This window comes from Lissotriton vulgaris, chromosome 10 (assembly GCF_964263255.1).
Source record: "Lissotriton vulgaris chromosome 10, aLisVul1.2, whole genome shotgun sequence".
In the NCBI taxonomy this organism is placed as follows: Eukaryota; Metazoa; Chordata; class Amphibia; order Caudata; family Salamandridae; genus Lissotriton; species Lissotriton vulgaris.
Genome location: NC_141698.1, coordinates 114,871,390 through 114,895,063, shown reverse-complemented (window position 1 = coordinate 114,895,063; position 23,674 = coordinate 114,871,390). Strand labels below are relative to the sequence as shown.

General features: G+C 44.4%; 1 protein-coding gene across 2 annotated transcripts in view; it reads right to left on the bottom strand.

Annotated features, from left to right (window-relative positions):
• The window catches only part of SMURF1 (SMAD specific E3 ubiquitin protein ligase 1), a 384,967-nt gene that overhangs the window by 147,135 nt on the left and 214,158 nt on the right, over nt 1-23,674 (bottom strand). Inside the window, exon 9 of one of the 2 annotated variants that reach the window (XM_086940654.1) lies at nt 759-905. The exons of the other annotated variant lie outside the window; for it this stretch is intronic. Within the exon in view, the coding sequence (XP_086796780.1) occupies nt 759-905 (147 nt within the window). The remainder of the gene's footprint in view (nt 1-758; nt 906-23,674) is intronic. 2 annotated transcript variants of the gene reach the window in all.

The following is a 23,674-nucleotide window of genomic DNA, read 5'->3' as shown; positions in this document are numbered from 1 at the left end:
CCACAGCTGCCCAAAAACATTTTACACTTCCATTCTTGGTTACATACTTACGGAAAATTTAAAGTAGTCTTACTACTAGATCGCCGACTCATGTACTAACTATAGTTAGTCTTCCAGTATAACCCTACCTCTCATTGATAATGCTTATTTAGAGCAGACCTTATCCATAACTAAATCTGCCAACATATATTTAAACAAGATCCAAGTAAGTCATTTCCTTTCCACACCATTGCAAGCTCAAGCTAATTTCCAAAGGCTTTTCACATAACGTCTTTCTTTCAAAACTCCGTTCAGAAAATTAAAAACTTTCTACAAATGCCTTCCTTCCATGGTCTTACTTCATTTCCATCACATTCTATGTTATCAAATATTTACCATTATTATCTTTTCAAATCTAGAACTATTGCCCCACATCTTTAAACTCATTCTCTCTCTGCTACACCCATACTCTGTATTATTCATCTAACTAGCTCACTTAACAATTTTACCTTTGGCCTCTCAAGTCTAAACATTTTGTCAAAAGCCCTGAACCTGCATTTCAACCAAAATCCCAACAGAATGCAACTGCCTTTTTAACAATTCCCTGTAAATTGTTCTGGATTGCTTTTGCACCTATTCCAACACATTTATTGAAGGAAAGCAGCAATCAGAATGCCCTTCCTCCAAAAACATGGAAAATGTAACACAGACACCAACAATTTTGCAATGGAGAGTGGCAACTCATTCTCCATTTACTGAGAACAGGTTTATTTACTTACTTCATTATGTGATGTAATCTTGGGTCTGTGAACTGTGTCGTTCTATTGTTGTGATCTACAAAATAAATACGTCCAGACACTGTGCTTCTAACTTCCCAACCTGGTGGCAAAGGTCCCAAGTCGTCACAATTCACACTGTTAAGGTCTCTGATATGAAGGAGGACATAATTGTGATTACTAATTGAAAATTAAAACAAACTCACATTTATACAAACTCAAATAAATAAAATGCAAGACAATGTTATTTTAAAGAATATTGGATGAGTTAGTGACTGGTATGATAAAGGTACTTATCCCTCCATCCCATTAGCTTAGTTTACTCTTATTTGGCACTCAAACTACAACAAATGGTGTAAAGCAACATTAAAGATGTAGATTCAGTGAAATGACAAAAGTAGCGCCCAAGACATCAACACTCATTTGAGGCATGACATCACATGGCTACCACTGGTCTCACCCTTTACCTCAAACATTATTCTGTTAGCACATCAGAGCAAGGGTAAGGGCTGCTGCGGAAGCTACAGGAGCTAGATTTGTCTCGCAGAGCTTTGCTTACTCTCTGTTCTTGAATTGTCTACATGATCTGAGACCAATGGTTGGAAGGACAGACCCAGAAGTGCTGCACAACAAATTAAAGGCTGCATCTTCTACAACTAGCCACCCTTAATTGATGCTTATGAGCAACTTCATAAGTTTCCCATGAAATAAAACCTCTGTAGTTATCAGAATCCAATAATCATTAGAATGGCTCGCAAGTGAGGCGGCTAACACATTAAATGGATTACATACTTGCCAATAAAAGGTTACTATACAGTACAGAGCAGTTTAGAGGGAGTGTTCAAAAAATATTTTAAGCTGTTTTTAAGTAGCAATCCGGCAAACTACCTACCAAAAACATTAAAACAATCACTATTCCCTGGTCTTGCATGTTCTTTAATCACTCTTTGCTCTTAGGTCAAATTAATTTCACAATGAAGCAGGCATTGGTACTGCCACTGTTCAAGAAACTTTTTTTATTATTTAAATCTGTTGAACCCTTCCAGATTTCCTCCCTTCACATGGGTCCCATTGGCTCATAGGCCTCTGGAACATGGGGCATGTTAAGAAATCTCATCTTCCAGGGGTGGAGAAAGCCTGTTGGACAGCACATGTGTTATTAACTATAATTGATTAATCCAAATTCACTGTGCTTGGTGACCGGAGAATGAGAGTGCCTATATCTCTGCCCTGATCCCATTATACCGGTCAGCTGCTTTTGACAAGACAGCCATGTGATTCCTACTTTGTTTCCAGTGCATCCATGTGGGGAGTGTTCTCGCTTGACCCATTTGGTTTTCTTAAATGTGTATGCGCTTGATTCATCTGGACCGTGACTTCTACATGTAAGCGGATATCACCATGATCCTCCAGAAGCTGTGGATTGGGAGGGGATCAACAGGAAGGCGTCTGTTTGCTCAAGGATTAAGTTGGTTGTTTATGGTTCTTCATTGGATGCAAACGGATTGAATATTTAATAAGCATTATACTTTCATGAGGGGCTCAAGTGCCTAAGTAATATGTTGGCGTGTGAATGCTTGGAATACTCCAAATGAGACAATGTGACACTTCACAAATGAGCCCTGCAATAAGCTTACATACTGCCAAATTTGTTGTAAAGCTTGCAAAACCAATAAATATTTATTTTTAAAAATGTGTTTCCTGAAGGAATGCATGATACGTCAGTGACTGGATGAACAGCTACTGGTTTAAATGGAATCCAAAAAACAAAGGGAATAGTACCACTGGGACATTGGTTTTTTGACTGGGATGCAAGAATAGTCAATAATCTAGGCTTTAATGTACATTGCTAGTCATCTCTCCATACATCTGTAATATTCCATGTGTTTGGATTCTTGGTGCAAAATGTCACAAACACTCCCCTTTCTATTACTGTCTGTGCAAAGATATGTTAGACCCAATTCGCTGCAATTGATTATTGGATGATTTATAGCCAACTCCCATTGCAGATCAAAAGAGCGTGTAGCAGTATTGTATTCACCATTCTGGCTGAAGTACTAGAGATTATAACAGCTCCGTCCCAACATCAGTCCGGGATAATAGATGGGTGAATGTTGACAGGATTATATCAAGTTCTCAATGTGGAATATAGCGGTCTCACTAAGAAGACTCTGGTATGACTATCTGTCATAAACTTGCAATTTGGCAACCCAAGTTTTTATTTCCTTCCGTTAGAGATTCAGGATCATATTCCCCTCTTCCCAAGACAACAATATATTACAATCTTAATCGTGACAGTTTGTTCGAAAAAAAAGAACTACATGGGGGAAGAGATGGGAAGGGCACTGTTCCAGTAATCTGATATAGTAGGTAGGCACCACACACTTTCAGGATGGGTATCTGTTGCTCTGGCTAATATTCATATAACGCATACAGTTTAAATTTCTCCTACCTTGTGGGAAAATCTAGAACAATTTTACAAATAACTACATGTGGCTTACTTGTAAACTAAACCAGAATCAATCAAACTAATTAACTGGTCTGGAATAAAAAGGCAAGACCTAATTTTCTCTTGCTTCTATTGAAAAGACAAAATAATTACAAGATGATAGGGAACCAGATAAGTATATGGATGAACAAAGAAAACCTCTCTTAAGGAAGCCAATAGCTAAACTGTTCCACTGAGCAAAGCACTGGCAGTCAAAACCCAGTTAATTCTTAAGATGCAGCCCAACCTTCATCCAGAAACTAGCATCTTGCGATTGACAATTGTGCAGTGGAAAGGACTTTAAAGAGGATTCCAACGATGTAAACTAGAATTACAAATAAGGAACTGTATGTTCTCAATGAAGGATCTTCAAGGATAGTCAAACTCGGTAGGAAAGTGCCCCTTTTTGCATGGTTACCCCTACTTTTTGTTGCCAGATACCTGATGCCAACTGGATTGTGTGCCCTGGGCCCCTGACAATCAGGTTCCCAGGTTAAATGTTCTTTCCCAAAACGGTATCTGTCCCCCAAAATTGGCACACCTCTGGCAATATGTAAATGCTTTGTAAAGGGTACCCCTGGTGCCAAGGGCCTTGTGACCAGAGCAGTATTCTGGAGGCTGCAGCATGCATTATGCTACCCTCAGAGACCCCCTCACCTGAACACCCACACACTGCCATTGCAGGCTGCGTGCTTGAGAGCAGACTAAACTGAAGAGTCAACATTGCACAAACTATTGGGTGCCATGACCACCAACACTGCCTGTGGCATAGGCACGTCACCCCTCTAGCAGGCCTTACAGTCCTGATGGCAGGGGGCACAATACCACCAGTAAGGTCATAGCTGCATAAGCAATATGACCCTTCAGTGTCTGGGCCATTCACATGCATTGTAAGTGCAGAGAAGCCATTTTGAGTATAGGGGCAGGGAGATTGTCATGAACTCCACAGCCACAGATTCGTTCCACTGAAAACTGGGAGGTTTCTTGCCAATCTTCTCAGCACATTAAACCCACACTGATGCATGTAAAATGCACTCAAGAGGGCATCTTAGAGATGTCCCCTGGAAAAGAAAACCAGCCCTAGTGTGGTTCCCGACTTGCTACCAGCCATTTGTCACTACCAGACAGATTTCTGGACGACCCCTGGGAATGGAGCCACTACTCTTGGTCCTGAAACAAAACCCATCCTGGGCAGAAGTGTCATGCCTCCTCCCCCATGATGGGTAGGGTCCACAAAGGGGAAGATTCAAAGTCCTGACGCCTTTGTTGGCTGCCCCCAATCCTGGTCTGCTATCAGCACCTGGCCCGAAAGGATTCCGACCCCCACTTTGAGTTTGAGAATTGTGGGAAAACCTAGCTAGGAATGGAGGTGTACCCACCTTTGCCAACCCCACGTCTCAGGTCAGGGAGACACACTTAAGCACACATTTCAGTCCCCTTCATCTTGAATATGAGGGAACTCACCCAACCAGGATGTGTAGGGATGGGACCCATTGGCCCCGACCTGCACACCCTGAGATGTCTCCCCAACGATCCTGACCTAGTCTGCATCAGTGGCTGCCCTCTCCAAGACTCCTCCTCGACGCTTGCAGCATCCGTTCAAAGCGTCCCCTTGACCGGACCCAGCTAAGGAAACTAGACACCAAAAGCACTACATTGGGCCCCAATCTCTCATTTGACCTCTGCAACCTGTCGGCCCTGTGCTGCTGAGGGTGCACTGTCTTTATGTACCCGACCCCTGCCTTGGGTAAGTGTTACCAGCTCGAGGCTGACCTACAAAACCGTGTACTTACTGGTAAGTCACGAACCTTGTTTTCCATCACAGGAATCCATTGAACTGTAACATAGCATTGCATATCTTTATCATTGCAAAATCTAAAAACTGTAATTGACATTTACAGAAAGTTCTCAAAACTGTAAAGTATTTACTGCATTTACAAAACCATACTGCATCCTTGAACAGTATTTCCAGTCTTACAAACTGTATAACTTACCTGCACTAAGTGATTTATGGTTCTCGTAATAAATAAAAACAAAGTAACCTTTATACAATCAATTGGTCTGGGTTCAGTCTGTGTATTACATTTCTTACCTGAATACTTAACATTACCCTCTAATAAAGCTTAACTGCTCAGCCCAGCTATCAGTAACTTGAGAGTAGGCTATTATCTACTTTAGCCTCTGCTATACATCTGGGGATCCCTTAACTCTGTGCTCACTATACCTTACTTTGGTATAGTATATACGGAGCCAGCTTCCTACAAACCCTGAACAGAATTCTAGGGTGAACCAATGCTTTCTGCTATAGAAGCGTTCCTGGATCCTTTTTGCCAGGTATGAAGATAGTATGATAACTTATATTTTCCTAAAGAGATATCATAGTAGACAGCTTACATTTTTTTGTTGCTCTACTTAACAGGATGCAGAAATATGCATCACGGAGGTTTATCGATAACATATACTCATCTAGCATGTTCTTAACCATTTCTCTGTTTTGTAGGTTTGTATTGGCTCTTCATGGCTCTTTAGGCGTTTTTTGGGAGGAAACTGCAGAAGCATATTCAGTTATTCCTTGGATAATGGAAAAACTCTGCGGCTCTAGAAGAGAAATGATCTCTATAAACACTCAACACAAGATTCAGAGCTTGATGTCAGTAGCTGGGTCGTTTGAAAGTTTTTCTGAATACGTTTATCCGTTCTCATTACTATGTCTAGCCCCAAAGTATCAGGGAAGCACATTAAAGAAAAGATTTTCTACCAAATGAAGCTACTCAGTAAATTAAGGGAAATCGCATCAGAATGCTGGAATTGGACTTGCTGGACGGCGAGAGAACCATCACATCTTTAGAAAACCTGATAATTCGATCATGTTATTGATGTCTCATTTTGGATACAAAGAAATTTTGACATTTCGCTCTTGGTAAAAGAGACATAGAAGATCAGTGAATGTTACTGATATTTTAGAGCGCAACTGTTACCCTAGGGTGTCCTGGCGCTAAACATCATATGTCCTAGAGAGCCTGTGCACGGAGAAGAGAAGCTCTTTAACTAGACTGGAAGAGCCATGTCTTCAGGGCCTTCCTGAGAGCCAGGGGATTTGTTGTGCATCTAAGATGAAACGGTAGGTCATTCCATGCTTTAGCAGCACCAACCACAAAATATCTACCGCCCCAGTTGGATTTCCTTGCAAAGGATACCGCTACCTGTTTTGCTTCTGAGGAGCGGAGGTTCTCGTGGGAGAATACCACTGGAAATTCGATCTAAGGTGAAAGGGTCCATATCCTTGGAGGGATTTATGGACCACACACAGAGCCTTAAAATGTACATGTTTCTTCATGGGCAGCCAGTGAAGCTTTTTAATCTCAGCTGAGATTGCAGCATGTTTGGGTGTGCTTGTGAGCAATCTGGCTGCATATTCTGCAGTAGCTGAAGTCTTTTTATAAGTCCTTCCTGGATATTGAAGTATAGGCTGTTGCAATATTCCAGTTTGGACAGGACTAAAGCCGTGATGACTATTTTTTGGCAATCTTTGGGAAGGAATGGCAGGATCTAAGTGTATAAGATGTAGCTGAGACCACTGCATTGGCCTGTTCCTTGAGACGGAGTTTGTTATCCATGTAGACTCCTAAGGTCTTCACTTTCCTGATAGGTTTCGGAAGGAGGCCTATTTTGTCCAAGCTGGTGACCAGAAAGTCGGATTGTTGCCAAACAAAACCACCTCAGTCTTGTTGGAATAAAACTGGAGGCAGTTTTGGGTCATCCAGCCATCAACCGCTGTCATACAATCCTGGAATCAAGTTGCCGTTTCTTGTATCATGTCAGGTAGAAGTGGCAACAATTTGGGTGTCATCTGTGTAGGATGTTTAAAATAAAACCAAAAGATGCGATCAGGGGTGCAAGTTGAGAGACATACACATTAAAAAGAGTCAGATTAATAGAAGATCCCTGTGCTACTCCGCAAGGTAACGTGAAGGGTTTTGCAGTGAACTCCCCAAGGGACACAGTCTGAACTCCGTCGGAAAGGAAGGATTTGAGCAACTCTCAAGCCCTCTCCTTCACTCCGATCTCCAGCAGCCTGTCCATCATTACTCCGTGATGGACAGTATCAAAGGCTGCGGATGGGTCTAGCATGATCATTGCAGCACTACCTCCCTGATCCAATATGGTCCTAATTTCATCCGTGGATTTGAGAGACGACTCAGTAATGTATCCCCCCTTAAATCCCTATTGAGTCGGATCAAGTATCTGGGAAACTTCCAGAAAAGCGCTGAGTTGTTTATTCATAATTTTTTCGATTATTTTAGCAGGTAGTGGAAGTCTGGAAATAGGTCGGAAATTATTGGTGTCTTGGGATCTAAATTAGATTTCTTCAGAAGGGGTATTATAGAGGCTCTTTTCCATATTTTGGGGGAAAACCCTTCCTCAAGCATAGCATTAATAAGGGAGGTTAGAGTGAGGGCAACTGGCTCCACTGCTAGTTTAAGTATAGACAATGGGCACGGATCAGATGGTGAGCCTGATTTTGCCATCATGATCATTTTCGATGTGTCCATAACCTTCACCGGGAAGAATTTTTCAAATTGAGCGTGGATACAGGGAGTCCGCTTAGAGTCTGTTTCACCTGTAGACCTATTCTGTGACTTGGACCCAGTAAGTGTAGAGAAGATAGCGTCAACTTTGTTAAAAAAGAATTCTGCAATTGTGTCACAAAGTTCTTGGTTAGCAACGATAGGGGGGAAACTGGATGTGCTAAGGCATTGACAATTTTAAACAGTTCCTTAGATGAATTCTTTGCTAGGTTTATTTTATTAGAAAAGAAATGTTGCTTTGTTTTGGCCTGCAACTGTTTGTATTGCGCTATATGTTTATATTCTTTTTGTCTGCCTCCTTATATTCCCTCCTCCATGCTCTTTCGATGGTCTTACAGGCCAATTTTTTGTCTCAACTCCTGGGTATACAAGGGGGTGGGTGGTCGTGCCCTGTTAGGACGTAGAAGTTTGTTTGGGGCTAGCTTATTGCCAACTGAGTCAAGCCATTTATTATAAATGGATGAAGCATCGTCAAGATTAGCGGGCAAAGATGAAGCCAGAAGATCTGTGAGTTAATTAGCATTAATCTTGTTCCAGGCTCTACAGAACAACCGTTTCTTTGTCGTCAGTGAACTGCTCCAAAGAGTCCCACAGTAACCTGTTTTATCAACAGTCCGGATGTACAATACACCGCTCTCATACTGGTTGAAGACATACCAAACACTTTCACAAAGTAGTCTACGCTTCTAGTTTTCTTGCACGGGGAGACATAGGTACTGGGTGGCATGAACATCTTCACAGTAGCAGTCTGCAGGATGACTACGCTTCAGAATAAAAGCACTGACCAAGTGTCTTATTTCTTCTCATGGCTGGGTTTGCACAAGTCGGAGCTCCACATGTGCTAAGCTTTTTGATGGCCGCAGATGGCCCAGTTCGCAAAACTGGGTCTTTTGCTACAGAAAAAAACCTTCTCACATGTATCAAAACCTATTACCGAATCGCAGAATGGGTTAGCTATTCGGTATTACGAAGGAGCGTGTTAAGGGCAACCCTTTCGAATAACTATTCGGAAGGGTATGTATGAGAGTTTTGCGACCTGATGCAGTTGCAAACTATTTTCATATACCACCAACTTCAAGTTGGTGGTAACCCATTTGCAAATAGGAAGGGGTTCCCAAAGGGTCCCTTTTCCCCTTTGCGAATGTATGAGAAAAAGTTTTTTAAGGGCAGGCAATGGCCCCCACAGACCATAGCCTGCTCTTGAAAAATGAAAAGAAAACTTAGCATTTTTGTTATTGAAACGCATCCAGTTTTACTTTTACGAAAAATGGCTGTATTTAAAAACAAAAAGTTTTTTTTTTTTAAAAAGCAAACAGATATGGTGGTCTGCTGTCCACAGCAGGCCACTATCACTGTGTTTTCTATCAGATCACAATGGATCGCAAATTACGACCTACCTCATGAATATTACTGAGGTAGGTTAATTGCGACCCACTAGGAATAACAAAACCATGTTAAACAGACTGTGGTACATAGCGGTTTGCGATTTCCTAATAACAAAAATGTGCTATTAGGAAATCGCAAACTGGACTCTTTGTACATGTGGCCCTTAGTTCTGAAAGACAGGAGCAACAAATGTCTGTGGGCAGATGATCACAGTTACACAACGGCACTACCAGAAAGATCCAACCAACCTTTGGAAAGCTACTTTCAAGTACTGTAGTTTTCCTCGTTAAGTTCATAAATATTCCAGTCTGCCAGCTGTAATCGCAGAACTTTATTTTGCTTTCAAATTATTTTTATGTGGAAAAAATCTGGAATTTTTAAATACGGATATTTCAGGCTGTTATCTAGACATAAGACCAAAATGGTCAGATGTTTGGTTTTTCAGTACGAAAAAAAAATGAACCAAAAACGAAAATGAAGGAAAACGGGTCAAACTAAGTGGCAGTCATGGGAGCATCCACCACCACCAAATCCACCACAACCACCACCAAATCCACCACAACCACCACCAGCAAATCCACCACCGCGTCCTCCTCCACCACCACCACCACCGCGTCCTCCACCACCACCACCACCGCGTCCACCACCACTCTAAATACCATTCATTGCCACATAATCTCTCTAGCTATCTGCCCTCCCTCTCCTCTCCTCCCCTCCCCTCTAGCTATCTGCCCTCCCTCTCCTCTCCTCCCCTCTAGCTATCTGCCCGCCCTGCCCTCTCCTCCCCTCTAGCTATCTGCCCGCCCTGCCCTCTCCTCCCCTCCCCTCTAGCTATCTGCCCTCCCTCTCCTCCCCTCCCCTCTAGCTATCTGCCCTCCCTCTCCTCCCCTCCCCTCTAGCTATCTGCCCGCCCTCTCCTCCCCTCCCCTCTAGCTATCTGCCCGCCCTCTCCTCCCCTCCAGCTATCTGCCCGCCCTCTCCTCCCCTCCCCTCTAGCTATCTGCCCGCCCTCTCCTCCCCTCCCCTCTAGCTATCTGCCCGCCCTCTCCTCCCCTCTAGCTATCTGCCCGCCCTCTCCTCCCCTCCCCTCTAGCTATCTGCCCGCCCTCTCCTCCCCTCCCCTCTAGCTATCTGCCCGCCCTCTCCTCCCCTCCCCTCTAGCTATCTGCCCGCCCTCTCCTCCCCTCCCCTCTAGCTATCTGCCCGCCCTCTCCTCCCCTCCCCTCTAGCTATCTGCCCGCCCTCTCCTCCCCTCCCCTCTAGCTATCTGCCCGCCCTCTCCTCCCCTCCCCTCTAGCTATCTGCCCGCCCTCTCCTCCCCTCCCCTCCCTCACCATCCATCTACCGCCCTCACCATCCATCTGCCCGCCCTCACCATCCATCTACCGCCCTCACCATCCATCTACCGCCCTCACCATCCATCTACCGCCCTCACCATCCATCTACCGCCCTCACCATCCATCTACCGCCCTCACCATCCATCTACCGCCCTCACCATCCATCTACCGCCCTCACCATCCATCTACCGCCCTCACCATCCATCTACCGCACTCACCATCCATCTACCGCACTCACCATCCATCTACCGCACTCACCATCCATCTACCGCACTCACCATCCATCTACCGCACTCACTATATCGCATCACCACAGCATCACTCAGCACCACCACAGCATCACTCAGCACCACCACAGCATCACTCAGCACCACCACAGCATCACTCAGCACCACCACAGCATCACTCAGCACCACCACAGCATCACTCAGCACCACCACAGCATCACTCAGCACCACCACAGCATCACTCAGCACCACCACAGCATCACTCAGCACCACCACAGCATCACTCAGCACCACCACAGCATCACTCAGGGGCATCACATCACTATGCCCTACCACAGCATCACTATGTGGTACCACAGCATCACTGAACGTCACAGCGTCACTCGTCGCCACCACAGCATCAATCTGTGCAACCATTCAACAACTGGTTCAAATATGTTCTCTCAATGTTTCAAGCTTTATTACAAATGTCACAAAAAGATGTTAATATTTCACTTCGGTTCTTGGATTGGTCACAATAAAATACACTGAACATAATCTTCAGTTATTTACAAAAGTTTAAGCTATTGCCATTATATAAATTACAATAACTTAAGTATTAATTATTTAAAAAAATAAAAGCCATTGTTATTTGGAATATCAATATATCCAAGTCACATAAATACAACATATTGCATTACAAATGCTATAGGTGTCACATTTGCGAAAGTTCTAACTATTGGCATTGTGAAGGACAAAGCTATTAATTTCGCTATTTTCAAAACCAACACATAAATAAAAAAATTGTCATTATCAATACCAATAGCTTAATCTTTCCTAATGCGAGACCTAGTGCATTGCAAATTCTTGTTTGAAACTGGGTAGGAAAATGTCAGAATCGGATTAACAGACACCGGTGGAGTCTATGCTGGTATGGAGGGAACCAGAAAGGACCTGGGTACCCAAGAAGAAATCCTTACAGGACAGTAGCATGGAGGCAGACTGCATCGGGGCTGTGGGTGGCATAAGTCCAGTTAGAAACCATTGCGGCACAGGCAGCCGGACAGGAAGGCTATTTGCCCCTGGGACAACCATGGTCTAAGAAAGTCAAGACATTGGAGGTGTATAATATTTATTATGCCATGGCACCTTCTTGCTAGACTGAATGAGTGGAAGAATGAGGTTGAGTTTCTATTGATGCGTTTGTACTCGTCCCTAGACTTACTGGAATATTTTGAGTGGGAACTGGACTTTTCACGAGAACTGCCTCAAGATCTGGCCCATGACCTGAAGCAGAACTTGTGCTTCAACTGTGACAGCTTCCTTTGTTCATAGAGTTTAGCTTCCTATTACCAAATAGCCGTAGTGTACATGAGGCACACTTGTAGCACACATTAGAAATGTGGCCTGAACCCAAACACCATAGGCATACCTCGAGTGGGTTTGTGACTAACCTCTGCTTCTTTCAGTCAACATAAAACACACAATACGGTAGGAGCACTGAATTTACAATTAACTGTCTCTAGTCAATGGATGCCACTTTGAAACAGGACTAATTAATTTACTTCCATCCAGAATATCTACTATAAGTGTTCCCCTACGTATTACTTGAGGTGGACATAAACCAGACATCTCAGGCTGGCTGTCCCGCCATCCCTTTCAGACTATCTGAAGCCTGTGCTTGCCAAGAAACTTCTAGCTATAGGCTGTTGCCCTTCAACCACAGTTCCCCATGAGTGCCAGACTCATTCAGACTTCAGGGAACAATCCCTAGATCTATAAACCAATTCTTCCACTCATGCACAAAGGCAGATTAGATTCCCACTCTTGCAGTGTTGGTAGGAATGTGCCTTTCCATCTCCTGGCAAAGATTCTCCTTGCCACTGCTAGGGATACATTACAAAGGAGCAGGGCTCATTTCCCCAGGGTGTGCTCTCCCTCCCCATATACCCAACTTCACCACCTGGGGTGTTAGCCTAATATGGATCTACATCACCTCAGATAGTTGTGACTCCACCCGTTGCCAATATGTCTGTTTAAGCAGGCATTCCTGGCGTGTGGATTAGTGCACCTCACTGTCCGCACCCTCTGAGACAGAGGTCTGAGCCCTATCGTTGCAAATTATATAGGCGTTTCCTCGTAAAGCACATCCTATAGAGGAGTTTCACTTGGAACAGACAGAATACATTTCACGGATATTGAAAGGACTTGCCCCATGCATAGTCTTCCAAAATTCCCAGGTCCCATTCCAAATGGTCCCCAAGAGGGGTCATGTCGGGGAGACTGAGCCATTAGCACATGCAAGGGAGACAACACCCTATATTACAGCAGGGATTCCTCAGGCAGATCTTACAGTAGGGTGCTGTAAACCTTAAAGATGTGTTACATCTGTGGGTACCCGAGATACTGGCTACCAGACATCTCATACTCTGTTAGTAGTTCCTGAAAGGTGATCAGCCTGCCCTCTCCAGACATCCACCACTGCCGAGATGCCCAGGACGTTCCACTTCCTGCGACCTTCAGAATTCCTAAGCTCCCTCTGCCTCCCACAGAGGGGTCACCAACATGATCAGTCTCCTCCAGCCAATGAGCCTCTCGACCTTCTGTAATAAATGGAACTGCGTGGCCAGCGCTGGAAGACTTCAAGGCACCTCCGTCCCTTATAGGTAACGCAGGTGTCCCAGGGGATTTATCGCTTTCCTATCCACCATTACGGAGGGGTATACCTGATCAGAGAACATAGTCATTCGCCACTACTAAATTAGCCACCCAGTAGTACAGCTTCAAATTTGGCAAAGCAATGCCCCCATCCCCAAGTCTTTCTGGTCAGCATTTTTGGAGCCACCAGGGAGAAACCACCCCTCCTCCCACCCAGACCACCATAAATTCCAGAGCAGAGTTCCTGTGACTTTGTATACCTGCCCAAAGAACCTGACTGGCACGGCATTAGGAGTATTTTGAAAAACATATAAATATTATGTGATCTAGATCATTTTAAACGCCGCAGCCCTGCCTTGTAAGGACAGTGGGAGGTGCCGCTAGTGACCCACATCAAGCTTCGATGAGTCCAGTACCCTTATCCAGGTTGGGCTGATGGAAACGCTTACAACCTGAAGTGATCTAGATCCTCAAGTATCTAAACCCCACTGGTTCCCATCGGAGTGGGACTATGCGTAAGAGGGCACTCTTCTGTTAGGGGTTATACCACCAAATTCCACCAACTGATGCACAACCAGGTGTATTCCCCTTTTTAAACCGTATAGTTACACTGAATTGGTTTTAGTCTCGGCGTATATCGCAACACGAATCAATGCTCTGGAGCACTCAAACTCCAGAAATGTCAGGAGGAACATACTAGTACGTTAGGACATTATCTGTAGTAAGTACAAGGTGGTGCCCTTTAAAAACCTATGTGCACCACAGGTTCTAATGGATCCGTTCTTGGATGAAAATTGACCAAACATACTTGAGTCCTCTCTCCAATAAGAACAATTTTGAAACAGAGACCTGAAGAAGTCCATCGGGATGGAACGTGTTGGCTACCGTGGCTGTTCATTTTTTAAAAAAGAATATGAACATGAATGAAGAATTTTCTACAAAACATATCTATTGGAAAACGTGAATTATTGAAGTTGTGCTTGAAATGTAATTTTGTCACTGCTCCCCATTTATTACTATTCTCGAGACCATTGACATTCCATTAAAAACCTTTCAGGCCCACCTCTGTCCGCCTCTATGAGGAATACTCTACCTGCCCTTGTCTCCTGTTAGGCATAAACATCCTGTTTAAAGTTAGACTTTGCCGCCGTTGCAGCTGTCAAATTAGGTAACAACCCTCCCTCCCATACCCTGCCCTCCAAAAACTAATACCCAAAGAATTCCCCCAACTCTCTAACCAACCTGGTTTCCTTGTGCAGTAAGAATAGAACCTCCCAGTGCTCGAGGTGCCTGTCGGCATTCCCACAAAACATCATTTAGCAATCTTCTCATTCTTCAGCTCTACGGTATCACCTAGAACCACTGGGCCACATACCTCATCTACGTTCGTCATTGGTCACCGTGAGCCCCACTGTCACAGGCACCCACCATTCATCCCCCAGAGATAAAGCGCTGAGTCCCCACCCCCAGCTCGACATCACAATTACATCAGCGGGCATGGAAGTCCCCACAGGAGGGGGCCATTCCACATAACCTCCACAAAGGAGTCATTGTTTCCCAAATCCGGAATGACAGTCGCCAAGGCAGACCACTTATTATTGCTAGACCAGGGGTGCCCCTCCTGGACCACCTTAAAGCGTTTTATCCGTGCCTGGTCTTCCGTGGGCTTCCCTCTGCCGTGTCACCTAGGTGAGAGTCAGGATCTCTGTTCTCGCTACTCAGGGACACTGTCTTGGTCTGCCAGCCCGGGCACCAGGTTACCCTTACGCTCCAACCAGTTCCATACCTTCACTGCTGAAGTAAAGAAGAACGCTGCTCCCTTAACTATGATACAAAGGATTGAAGGACAAGCCTTGGCATAGCCAATAAGTCTCACCTTTGGGACCTTAAGTATTTAGCCCCAGCTAGTGGCTTTGTCAATGTCTTTAAGCTATGTTGTAGACTATTGTGGCTGCTGTGCAACATGTTAAAAAGTTATTATAATAAAGTGTTCTAAGCGTTGTTACACTACACATAAGCAAGAAAATATTATGTACAACTGCAGGACCTATAGAGGAAAAAAGGGCAGGTATGGAGTGAGTGGCATGATACTCACTCTGAAGCAGTCATACTGACCCTTCAGGGTTGTCAGTCTGTCAATGCAATTACGGTGACGTTTCAAATAAGTACTCACGAGTATATTTAAACTGCTGCTCAAAGGCCTGTTGCAATAAGTCTGTAGTTTTCTTTAACAAACAGGATAACACTAGGAACAAAAAAAGTGATAGCTAGGTCCTTAGTCTCCACCACAGAGACATTTATCAGCTCCTACAACCACTTAGATGCACTGGATGATCCTCAACAAACCCCCCCAATCAGGTTGGAAAGTGATGCAGGTTAAAAGCTTTGGTGAACTGTACAGAAATGAGCACAGGGTATGGCAGAAAGTTGCATATTTTCTGTTGACATATGATTTCATCACAAACAGGATTCTGTCATACTGGTCTGCTCTAAAGAAAAAGTGCCTAATGATGGCGCAGGAGAGGTTTGGTTTAACAGAATTAAAACAAGCAAAAGCACGGCGTGTTACGTATAACCTGACCCACCAGGAATGCAGCTGCCTCCCTGGTGCAGGAGATGTTTGGTTTAACAGAATTAAAACAAGCAAAAGCACGGCGTGTTACGTATAACCTGACCCATCAGGAATGCAGCTGCCTCCCTGCGCACCACTGCTCGCTCCCGAGAGCAAAACGCTGTGGGAATGACACATTGGAAAGGAGCTAAAACATGCACCCGCCTTTGGCCATTTGCATGCTTTCATTATTAAAATACACACACAAAGGCCAATCCAATATGTAGGAGGAGTCAGACCCACACAGAGAGGTTTAGAGTGCTTACAAGAAGCCTCCCATAGAGCAGCACAATCCCACTGTGCTAGGCTAGACCTAAAACAAGCATTTGCAATGCAATAGGTCTCGCATTATGAACGTTTGAGCTATTGGTCTTGTAAATGGCAATATTTTTATTTCTGTGTTGGTTTTGAAAATAGCTAAAATAGCTTTGTCATTTTCAATGCCAATAGTTATATCTTTCGCAAATGTGACACCTATAGCATTTGTAATGCAACAGGTTTTGTATTTACGTGACTTAGATGTATTGATATAACAAATAACGGCTTTTAATTTTTAAAAATAATTAATACTTAAATAAAAGTGATTGTAATTTATAATGGCAATAGCTTAAACTTTTGTAAATAACTTTTGTGAAGATTATGTTCAGTGTATTTTATTGTGATGAATATCCAAGAACAGAAGTGAAAACATTTTTGTGATGTTTTGTAATAAAGCTTGAAACATTGAGAGAACATAATTGGACCAGTTGTTGAGTGGTGGCGCTGAGTGATGCTGTAGTGGCGCTGAGTGATGCTGTGGTGGCGCTGAGCGCACTCTGCACTCTACATATGGTATGTTATGCTTACATACGTTCCATATATTATCCATGTATATGCCACATTTAGTTAAGAATATATGTTCTGTTTAGTTACATTACTTTGTTTGTATACCCTTTTATGCTGCTCTAAAGTTATTTCAATGGGTGAAATGCGGAGCCTGGGCAGCAGGAAGGAGAAGATAGTATGCATTGAGTGCGGACTTGTGAGCAAGCGCCTCAAGCCATCAGGATGCTACTTCAAGGCACCTAGACAGGGTCGTAATACCCAATGATACTCGTAAAGGTAGCTACAAAAAATGGCGTTCGGTTGTGCACACACCCTGCAAAGATGCGTGTAGCGCCTGAAGTCACAAGTTGAACCTGGTGTTGTTTGCTAAAATAGACAATAGTTATCAGTGAGGTATGATACGGCTCACCTGGCTTTGTTCCACCATGAAACTAAAGTAAACAGCTCATTATAAAGAGTTTCTTTTATGAATTTGCAGCGACAGGCATGTACATCCTAAGGCATGGAAATAAACCAGGGACTTGAAAAAATATGAAAAATGACACATATTTGGCAGGAACTCCTGGAATGCAGGCTTCAAGTAACGGAAGCTCCTACTTATCCAATCAGATAACACTGCACACCTAAAGTTATTTCAATGGGTGAAATGTGGAGCCTAGGCAGCAGGAAGGAGAAGAGTGCATCGAGTGCGGACTTGTGAGCAAGCGCCTTAAGCCATCAGGATGCTACTTCAAGGCATGTAGACAGGGTCGTAATACCCAATGATACTCGTAAAGGAGCTACAAAAAATGGCGTTAGGTTGTGCACACACCCTGCAAAGATGCGTGTAGCGCCTAAAGTCACAAGTTGAACCTGGCGAAGGAGGTGGAGGTGAAAATAAATAAAGAGTGAGGGAGGCAGGTGAGCTCATGAGAGCACAGAGGAGGCTGGGGAGGAGAGAGAGGTGAAGAAAGCGAAAACTAAAGATAGAAAGAGATCAAGGCAGCCAGGAGAGCGGGAGACGTGAGGAGGGAGAACAAGCTCTTGGCATTCCTGTGGGGAGGGAGGGAGGTGAAATGCGAGACACGGCCAAGCGGCCGTGAAAAGAGTGAAGCAGGGGAGGGGGGAGGAGAAATGGGAAGCCGTGAAGTGTGAAGCAGTGGGCGGGGGAGCCCTTTGAAGTAAAGCTCTGAGGGAAAAGCGCATGCTTGTGTTCATGTGAACTGTCGGAAATCCTCCCAATGGTTTGAGGACTTTTTTTGCCCACTAAAATTCTCCCCTATCCATTCCTTGCGGAACGGGATAGGTGAGCCCTAAAAAGGAGAGAGTAATTTAAATTCTGATCTTTAGAAATGTTTTCACTTTTAGGAATATTTCCCTTTCACTCTGTACGGATGCAGTATAGTTTTGGAATATATTCACCGGGTTGCCCTCAAACTGCCAGGGTTCCCTTACACGTGCCATCTGTAAAATGCGATCACGGTCCCTGAAATTAAGCAGTCTGGCTGTGATTGGTCTGGGCGGCTTGACCAGGACTCTGTGGGCCTTCTCCGCAGTATACAAGTTGGGGGTCTTACCATCTAAAACCTACTTAAGTAGCCATTGCTGCACAAACAAGTCAATGCTGGGGCCCTCAGAGTGCTCCGGGACCCCACTGAAGAGGATATACTTATGCCTAGAACCGCCCTCGTCATCATCCGTGCAGACGGAATATGCTACTTACCAGTATTTATCTGTTCTTGGCATGTAGGGCTGCTGACATTCATATCTGTGCATAGATCGCCGCCTATTGTTGGGTCCGGAAGATTGCACATTGTCCTGGAAGAGTCTTCGAAGTACCACGAGATAGGTGGCTCCTCCCCCGGACTACAGTGCGCATGGGCATCCTCTCCATCCTCAGATTGTTTTTCGCCATTGTGGCAGGGATGGAGTACGATACAGTAAGTGATGTCCATGCTATAGAATAATTCTGAATGCTACAGCTGCGACAGGCACCGGGGAGGAAGAAGGGCGATATGAATGTCAGCAGCCCTACATGCCAAGAACAGATGCATACTGGTAAGTAGCATATTCCGTTCGAGGCATGTGGGCTGCTGAATTCATATCTGTGCATAGACTGTATAGCAGTCTCCCCCTTAGCATTGGTTGCCCGTGCCAGCTGCAGCAGCTTCAAAAAGAGTCTTGAGTACAGCCAGTCCTACAGCTGCTTGCTGTTTGGAGTGTACATCTACGCAGTAGTATTTGGTAAATGTATGTATGATAGTCCATGTGGCTGCTCTACACATGTCTTCTAAAGGAATGTTTCCATGGAAAGCCATGGATGCCCCCAACTTGCATGTGGAATGCGCCCTTGGGGGAACTGTTAATGTGCGTTTAGCTTTTAGATAACAAATTTGTATGCAATTAACACTCCATCTGGCTATTCGTGATTTTGAAATGGGGTTGCCTTTGTGCTGTGGTGAAAAGGCAACAAACAGTTGCTTAGTTTTCCTGAAAGGTTTTGTTCTGTCTATATAGTACAGGAGAGCCCTCTTAACATCCAGGGTATGTAGAGCTCTTTCTGCCACAGAATCTGGATTTGGGAAGAACACTGGCAGTTCGATAGTCTGATTGATGTGAAACTGGGATACCACCTTTGGCATAAATTTAGGGTTGGTACGTAACACTACCCTATTTGCATGAATTTGTATGAATGGCTCCTGAATAGTTAGGGCTTGTAGCTCGCTAACTCTCCCAAGTGATTTAATCGCCACTAAGAAAGCCACTTTCCACGTCAGAAATTGAATCTCACATGAGTGTAGAGGTTCAAAAGGTGGGCCCATTAGTCTGGTTAGAACCACGTTGAGGTTCCAGACAGGTGAAGGTGGGTGTTTTGGAGGAATCACTCATTTGAGTCCCTCCATAAAAGCTTTAATAGCAGATACTCTGAAAAGTGAAAGGTGTTGCCTGTTCTGAAGATAAGCTGCCACTGCAGCCAAATGTATGCGTATGGAACTGTAGGCTAGATTGCATCTTGGTAAATGTAACAGGTAACATATGATGTTTTGAGTGGATGCATCTAGGGGATTTATGTCATTATTGGTACAATAGATTACAAATCGTTTCCACTTCGCCGCATAGCATGCTCTGGTTGTAGGTCTTCTTGCCTCTTTGATAATATTCATACAGTCAGGAGGCAAGTTCAGGTAACCAAACTATGACCTAAGGAACCAGATTGCAAGGTTCAACTGTTGCGGATCTGGGTGCTGAATGTCGCCATGGCTCTGCGTTAAAAGACTGGGTGTTAATCGCAGCCTTTGATGAGGCACCACGGATAGTTTCAGGAACGTGGTGTACCATGGTTGCCTCGCCCAAGTTTGAGCAACTAGGATGAGTGTCATGGAGTGTTGTCGCAGTTTGGGTGCCACTAGTGGTATGAGCGGGCTGGGGAAAAGCGTACGCAAACCTGCCTGACCAGTTCATCCATATCGCATTGCCCTGAGACTGCGGATGTGGAAACCTGGCGGCGAAGCTTTGGCATTTTCCTTTGTGGCAAACAGGTCTATCTCTGGGTGACCCCACTGCTGGAAGTACGGGTGTAGCACAGAGGGATGTATCTCCCACTCGTGCATCTGGTGGCTGTGTCTGCTGAGCAGATCCGCCATCTGGTTGTCCCTGCCTGGGAGGTGTTCCGCCATGAGGAATATGTTCCTTTGAATGGCCCACTTCCACATGCTTTGCGCTAGGTGCGACAACTGTGGAGTGTCCCTCCCTGCTTCTGTATGTAGTACATGGCAGTAATGTTGTCCGTCCGGATCAACACTGCTTTGTTGCACAAATGTACCTTGAACGCCTTCATTGCCATGGAGATTGCCATCAGTTCCAATAGGTTGATCTGCATCTTCTTTTGCTGTGTCGTCCATAGTCCCTGAACTGTGTAATGGAGGACATGCGCTCCCCAGCCCAGGAGAGATGCGTCTGTTGTCGGCACTATTTGTGGTACAGGGTCTTGGAACGGTCGTCCCCTGTAAAGGTTTTCTGGGTTCCACCAATGCAGAGAGTGGTATGCTCGACAAGTCACCAACACTAGGTCTTTCAATTGTCCTTGAGCCTGGTTCCACTGCCGTGCTAAGAACTCACGAAGAGGACGCATGTGTAGTCTCGCGTGAGGGACTATGAAGATGCAGGAGGCCATCATGCCTATCAATTGCATAAACACCTGTGCTGGAAGCGAGTGTTGGGGTCTGAATTTCTGAATCAGTAACTGAATGCTGTTGATTCTTGCTGAGTTTGGCTGTGCCTTTGCTACCAGAGTGTCTATTGTCGCTCCTAGGTACTGTTGTACGTAAGCGGGTTGGAGATGAGACTTTGCGTAGTTTAATGAGAATCCGAGGCTGTGGAGGAGGTGAATAGTGCGAGACATGTGGCTGGCACATTGCTGGACTGACTTTGCTTGGATGAGCCAGTCGTCCAGGTAGGGGTAGAAGTGGACATGGTTTCTCCTGAGGTGCGCTGCTACCGTTGCCAGGCACTTGGTAAACACCCTGGGGGCTGTTACCCTGAAAGGTAGTACCTTGAATTGGTAATGTTGATTTTGCAGGGTAAACCCGAGATACTTCCTTGTGCGGGATGTATCGGTATGTGGAAGTATGCGTCTTTTAGGTCTAGGGTTGCGAGGAAGTCTCCCTGACTGAGCAATGGCAGAACCTGCTGTAAAGTGAGCATGTGAAAGTGTTCTGACAAGATGTATTGGTTTAGGGGCCTGAGGTCCAGTATTGGCCTGAGAGACCCGTCCTTTTTGGGAATTAAAAAGTACAGCGAGTATACCCCTGAACCTTGTTCCCGCAGAGGGACGAGTTCTATGGCCCCTTTTTGCAGCATACTTATGACTTCCTGCTGTAATAAGTCTATGTGCTCTGCTGACATAGGACGGTGTCTTGGGGGTATGTTGGGTGGAGTGGATGTTAGCTCTAGACAATAGCCGTACTGAAGTTGTCTCACCCACCTGTCTGTGGTAATGCTCTCCCAGACTGGCAGGAACTGTTGTAATCCCCCACCCGACCGGTGTTATATGGTCCGGGGGCAGTGACAAGGCGTCACTGTTTAGTGTTGGCGGAGGATCTGGTGTTATTCCCCCGTCCTCTGCCTTTGCTGCTGTTGCCACGGTATCCACCTCTGTTATTTTTATTGTAGGTGGTTTGCGTGCTCCCTTTATTATATGGAATTTGTTGTGATGCCTGGCCTTGTGTTGCTCCTCTGTTACTGGAGCGACGAAAGGAACCTCCCCTAAATTGTTGGGACTGCAAGGCACCCATGGACTTGGCACAAGTTTGAAAGGTGGAGAGTGTGTACTCCATGAGAAATCACGATTGTACTTGTTTGGATTAATATCCGTTCTTTCAAGTCTTCATACAAAGGACAGAACTATTTCAGGTTGCAGTGTCGCATCTTTATTATTTTTAGTGAGACATGGACAGCCGACACGTGTTTCGCCCCCTATTGGCGAGTTGAGCCGGGGCTTTCTCAAGGCTGTAAGGAAAGATAGATGAATTATTTTAAGTTGTAACCAGATAGCAGTTGACCCCAAGAAAAGGAAAGAAATCACCTAGAGTGAGAAGTGATTGATATATTTTATGATGTCTCAGCATCAAAGCTCTCTTGTACGTTAAGCATTATCTGGATCGTGAGACGAGGGTGTATAATATCTCAAGAAACGTAGTTACAGATTTCACATATGCTTATAGAACGACCAAAACAACAACAAAAAAAGTGCAAGGAGTTTAAAAATGGGATCTGAAAAAGAGTGATTTTGAGGACAGTCCAGAAAAGTGCGCTTTAGCCAGTGCCTCAGATAGATCGAGTATTTGATGTTCTCTAACGGCACAGATAGTGTGCAAGAATCCCAAGCTAAGATAATATAGTGAAACAAGACCAAGGAGTAAGAGCATAATAGACAATATGTAATGATCATACCTATTTCCACATATACAGCATATATTATTACTGTTTCCAAATTGACAAAATCCAAGAGATAATAGTTTCAATACTCGAGGAGCAAAGTTCTTCTGTACGTTCTAATAAGAAATATATACACATTGTTTGTGGCCTGCTGTTATGCCATAACAGATCATACAATGCATTCAGTTTTTCACATTGAGAATCTTTGAGAAGCATGCATATAGTGAAAAGGTATATAGGGTACAGGTTAAACAGACATACATGTGTTACGGCTTGGGTTTTGTTATATGTTTCTTTATATATTTGGGCCTAAATGCACTTCCTTGTAGCAAATCTTGGATTTTGTCAATTTGGAAACAGTAATAATATATGCTGTATATGTGGAAATAGGTATGATCATTACATATTGTCTATTATGCTCTTACTCCTTGGTCTTGTTTCACTATATTATCTTAGCTTGGGATTCTTGCACACTATCTGTGCCGTTAGAGAACATCAAATACTCGATCTATCTGAGGCACTGGCTAAAGCGCACTTTTCTGGACTGTCCTCAAAATCACTCTTTTTCAGATCCCATTTTTAAACTCCTTGCAGTTTTTTGTTGTTGTTTTGGTCCTTCTATAAGCATATGTGAAATCTGTAACTACGTTTCTTGAGATATTATACACCCTCGTCTCACGATCCAGATAATGCTTAACGTACAAGAGAGCTTTGATGCTGAGACATCATAAAATATATCAATCACTTCTCACTCTAGGTGATTTCTTTCCTTTTCTTGGGTCAACTGCTATCTGGTTACATCTTAAAATAATTCATCTATCTTTCCTTACAGCCTTGAGAAAGCCCCGGCGCAACTCGCCAATAGGGGGCGAAACATGTGTCGGCTGTCCAGGTCTCACTAAA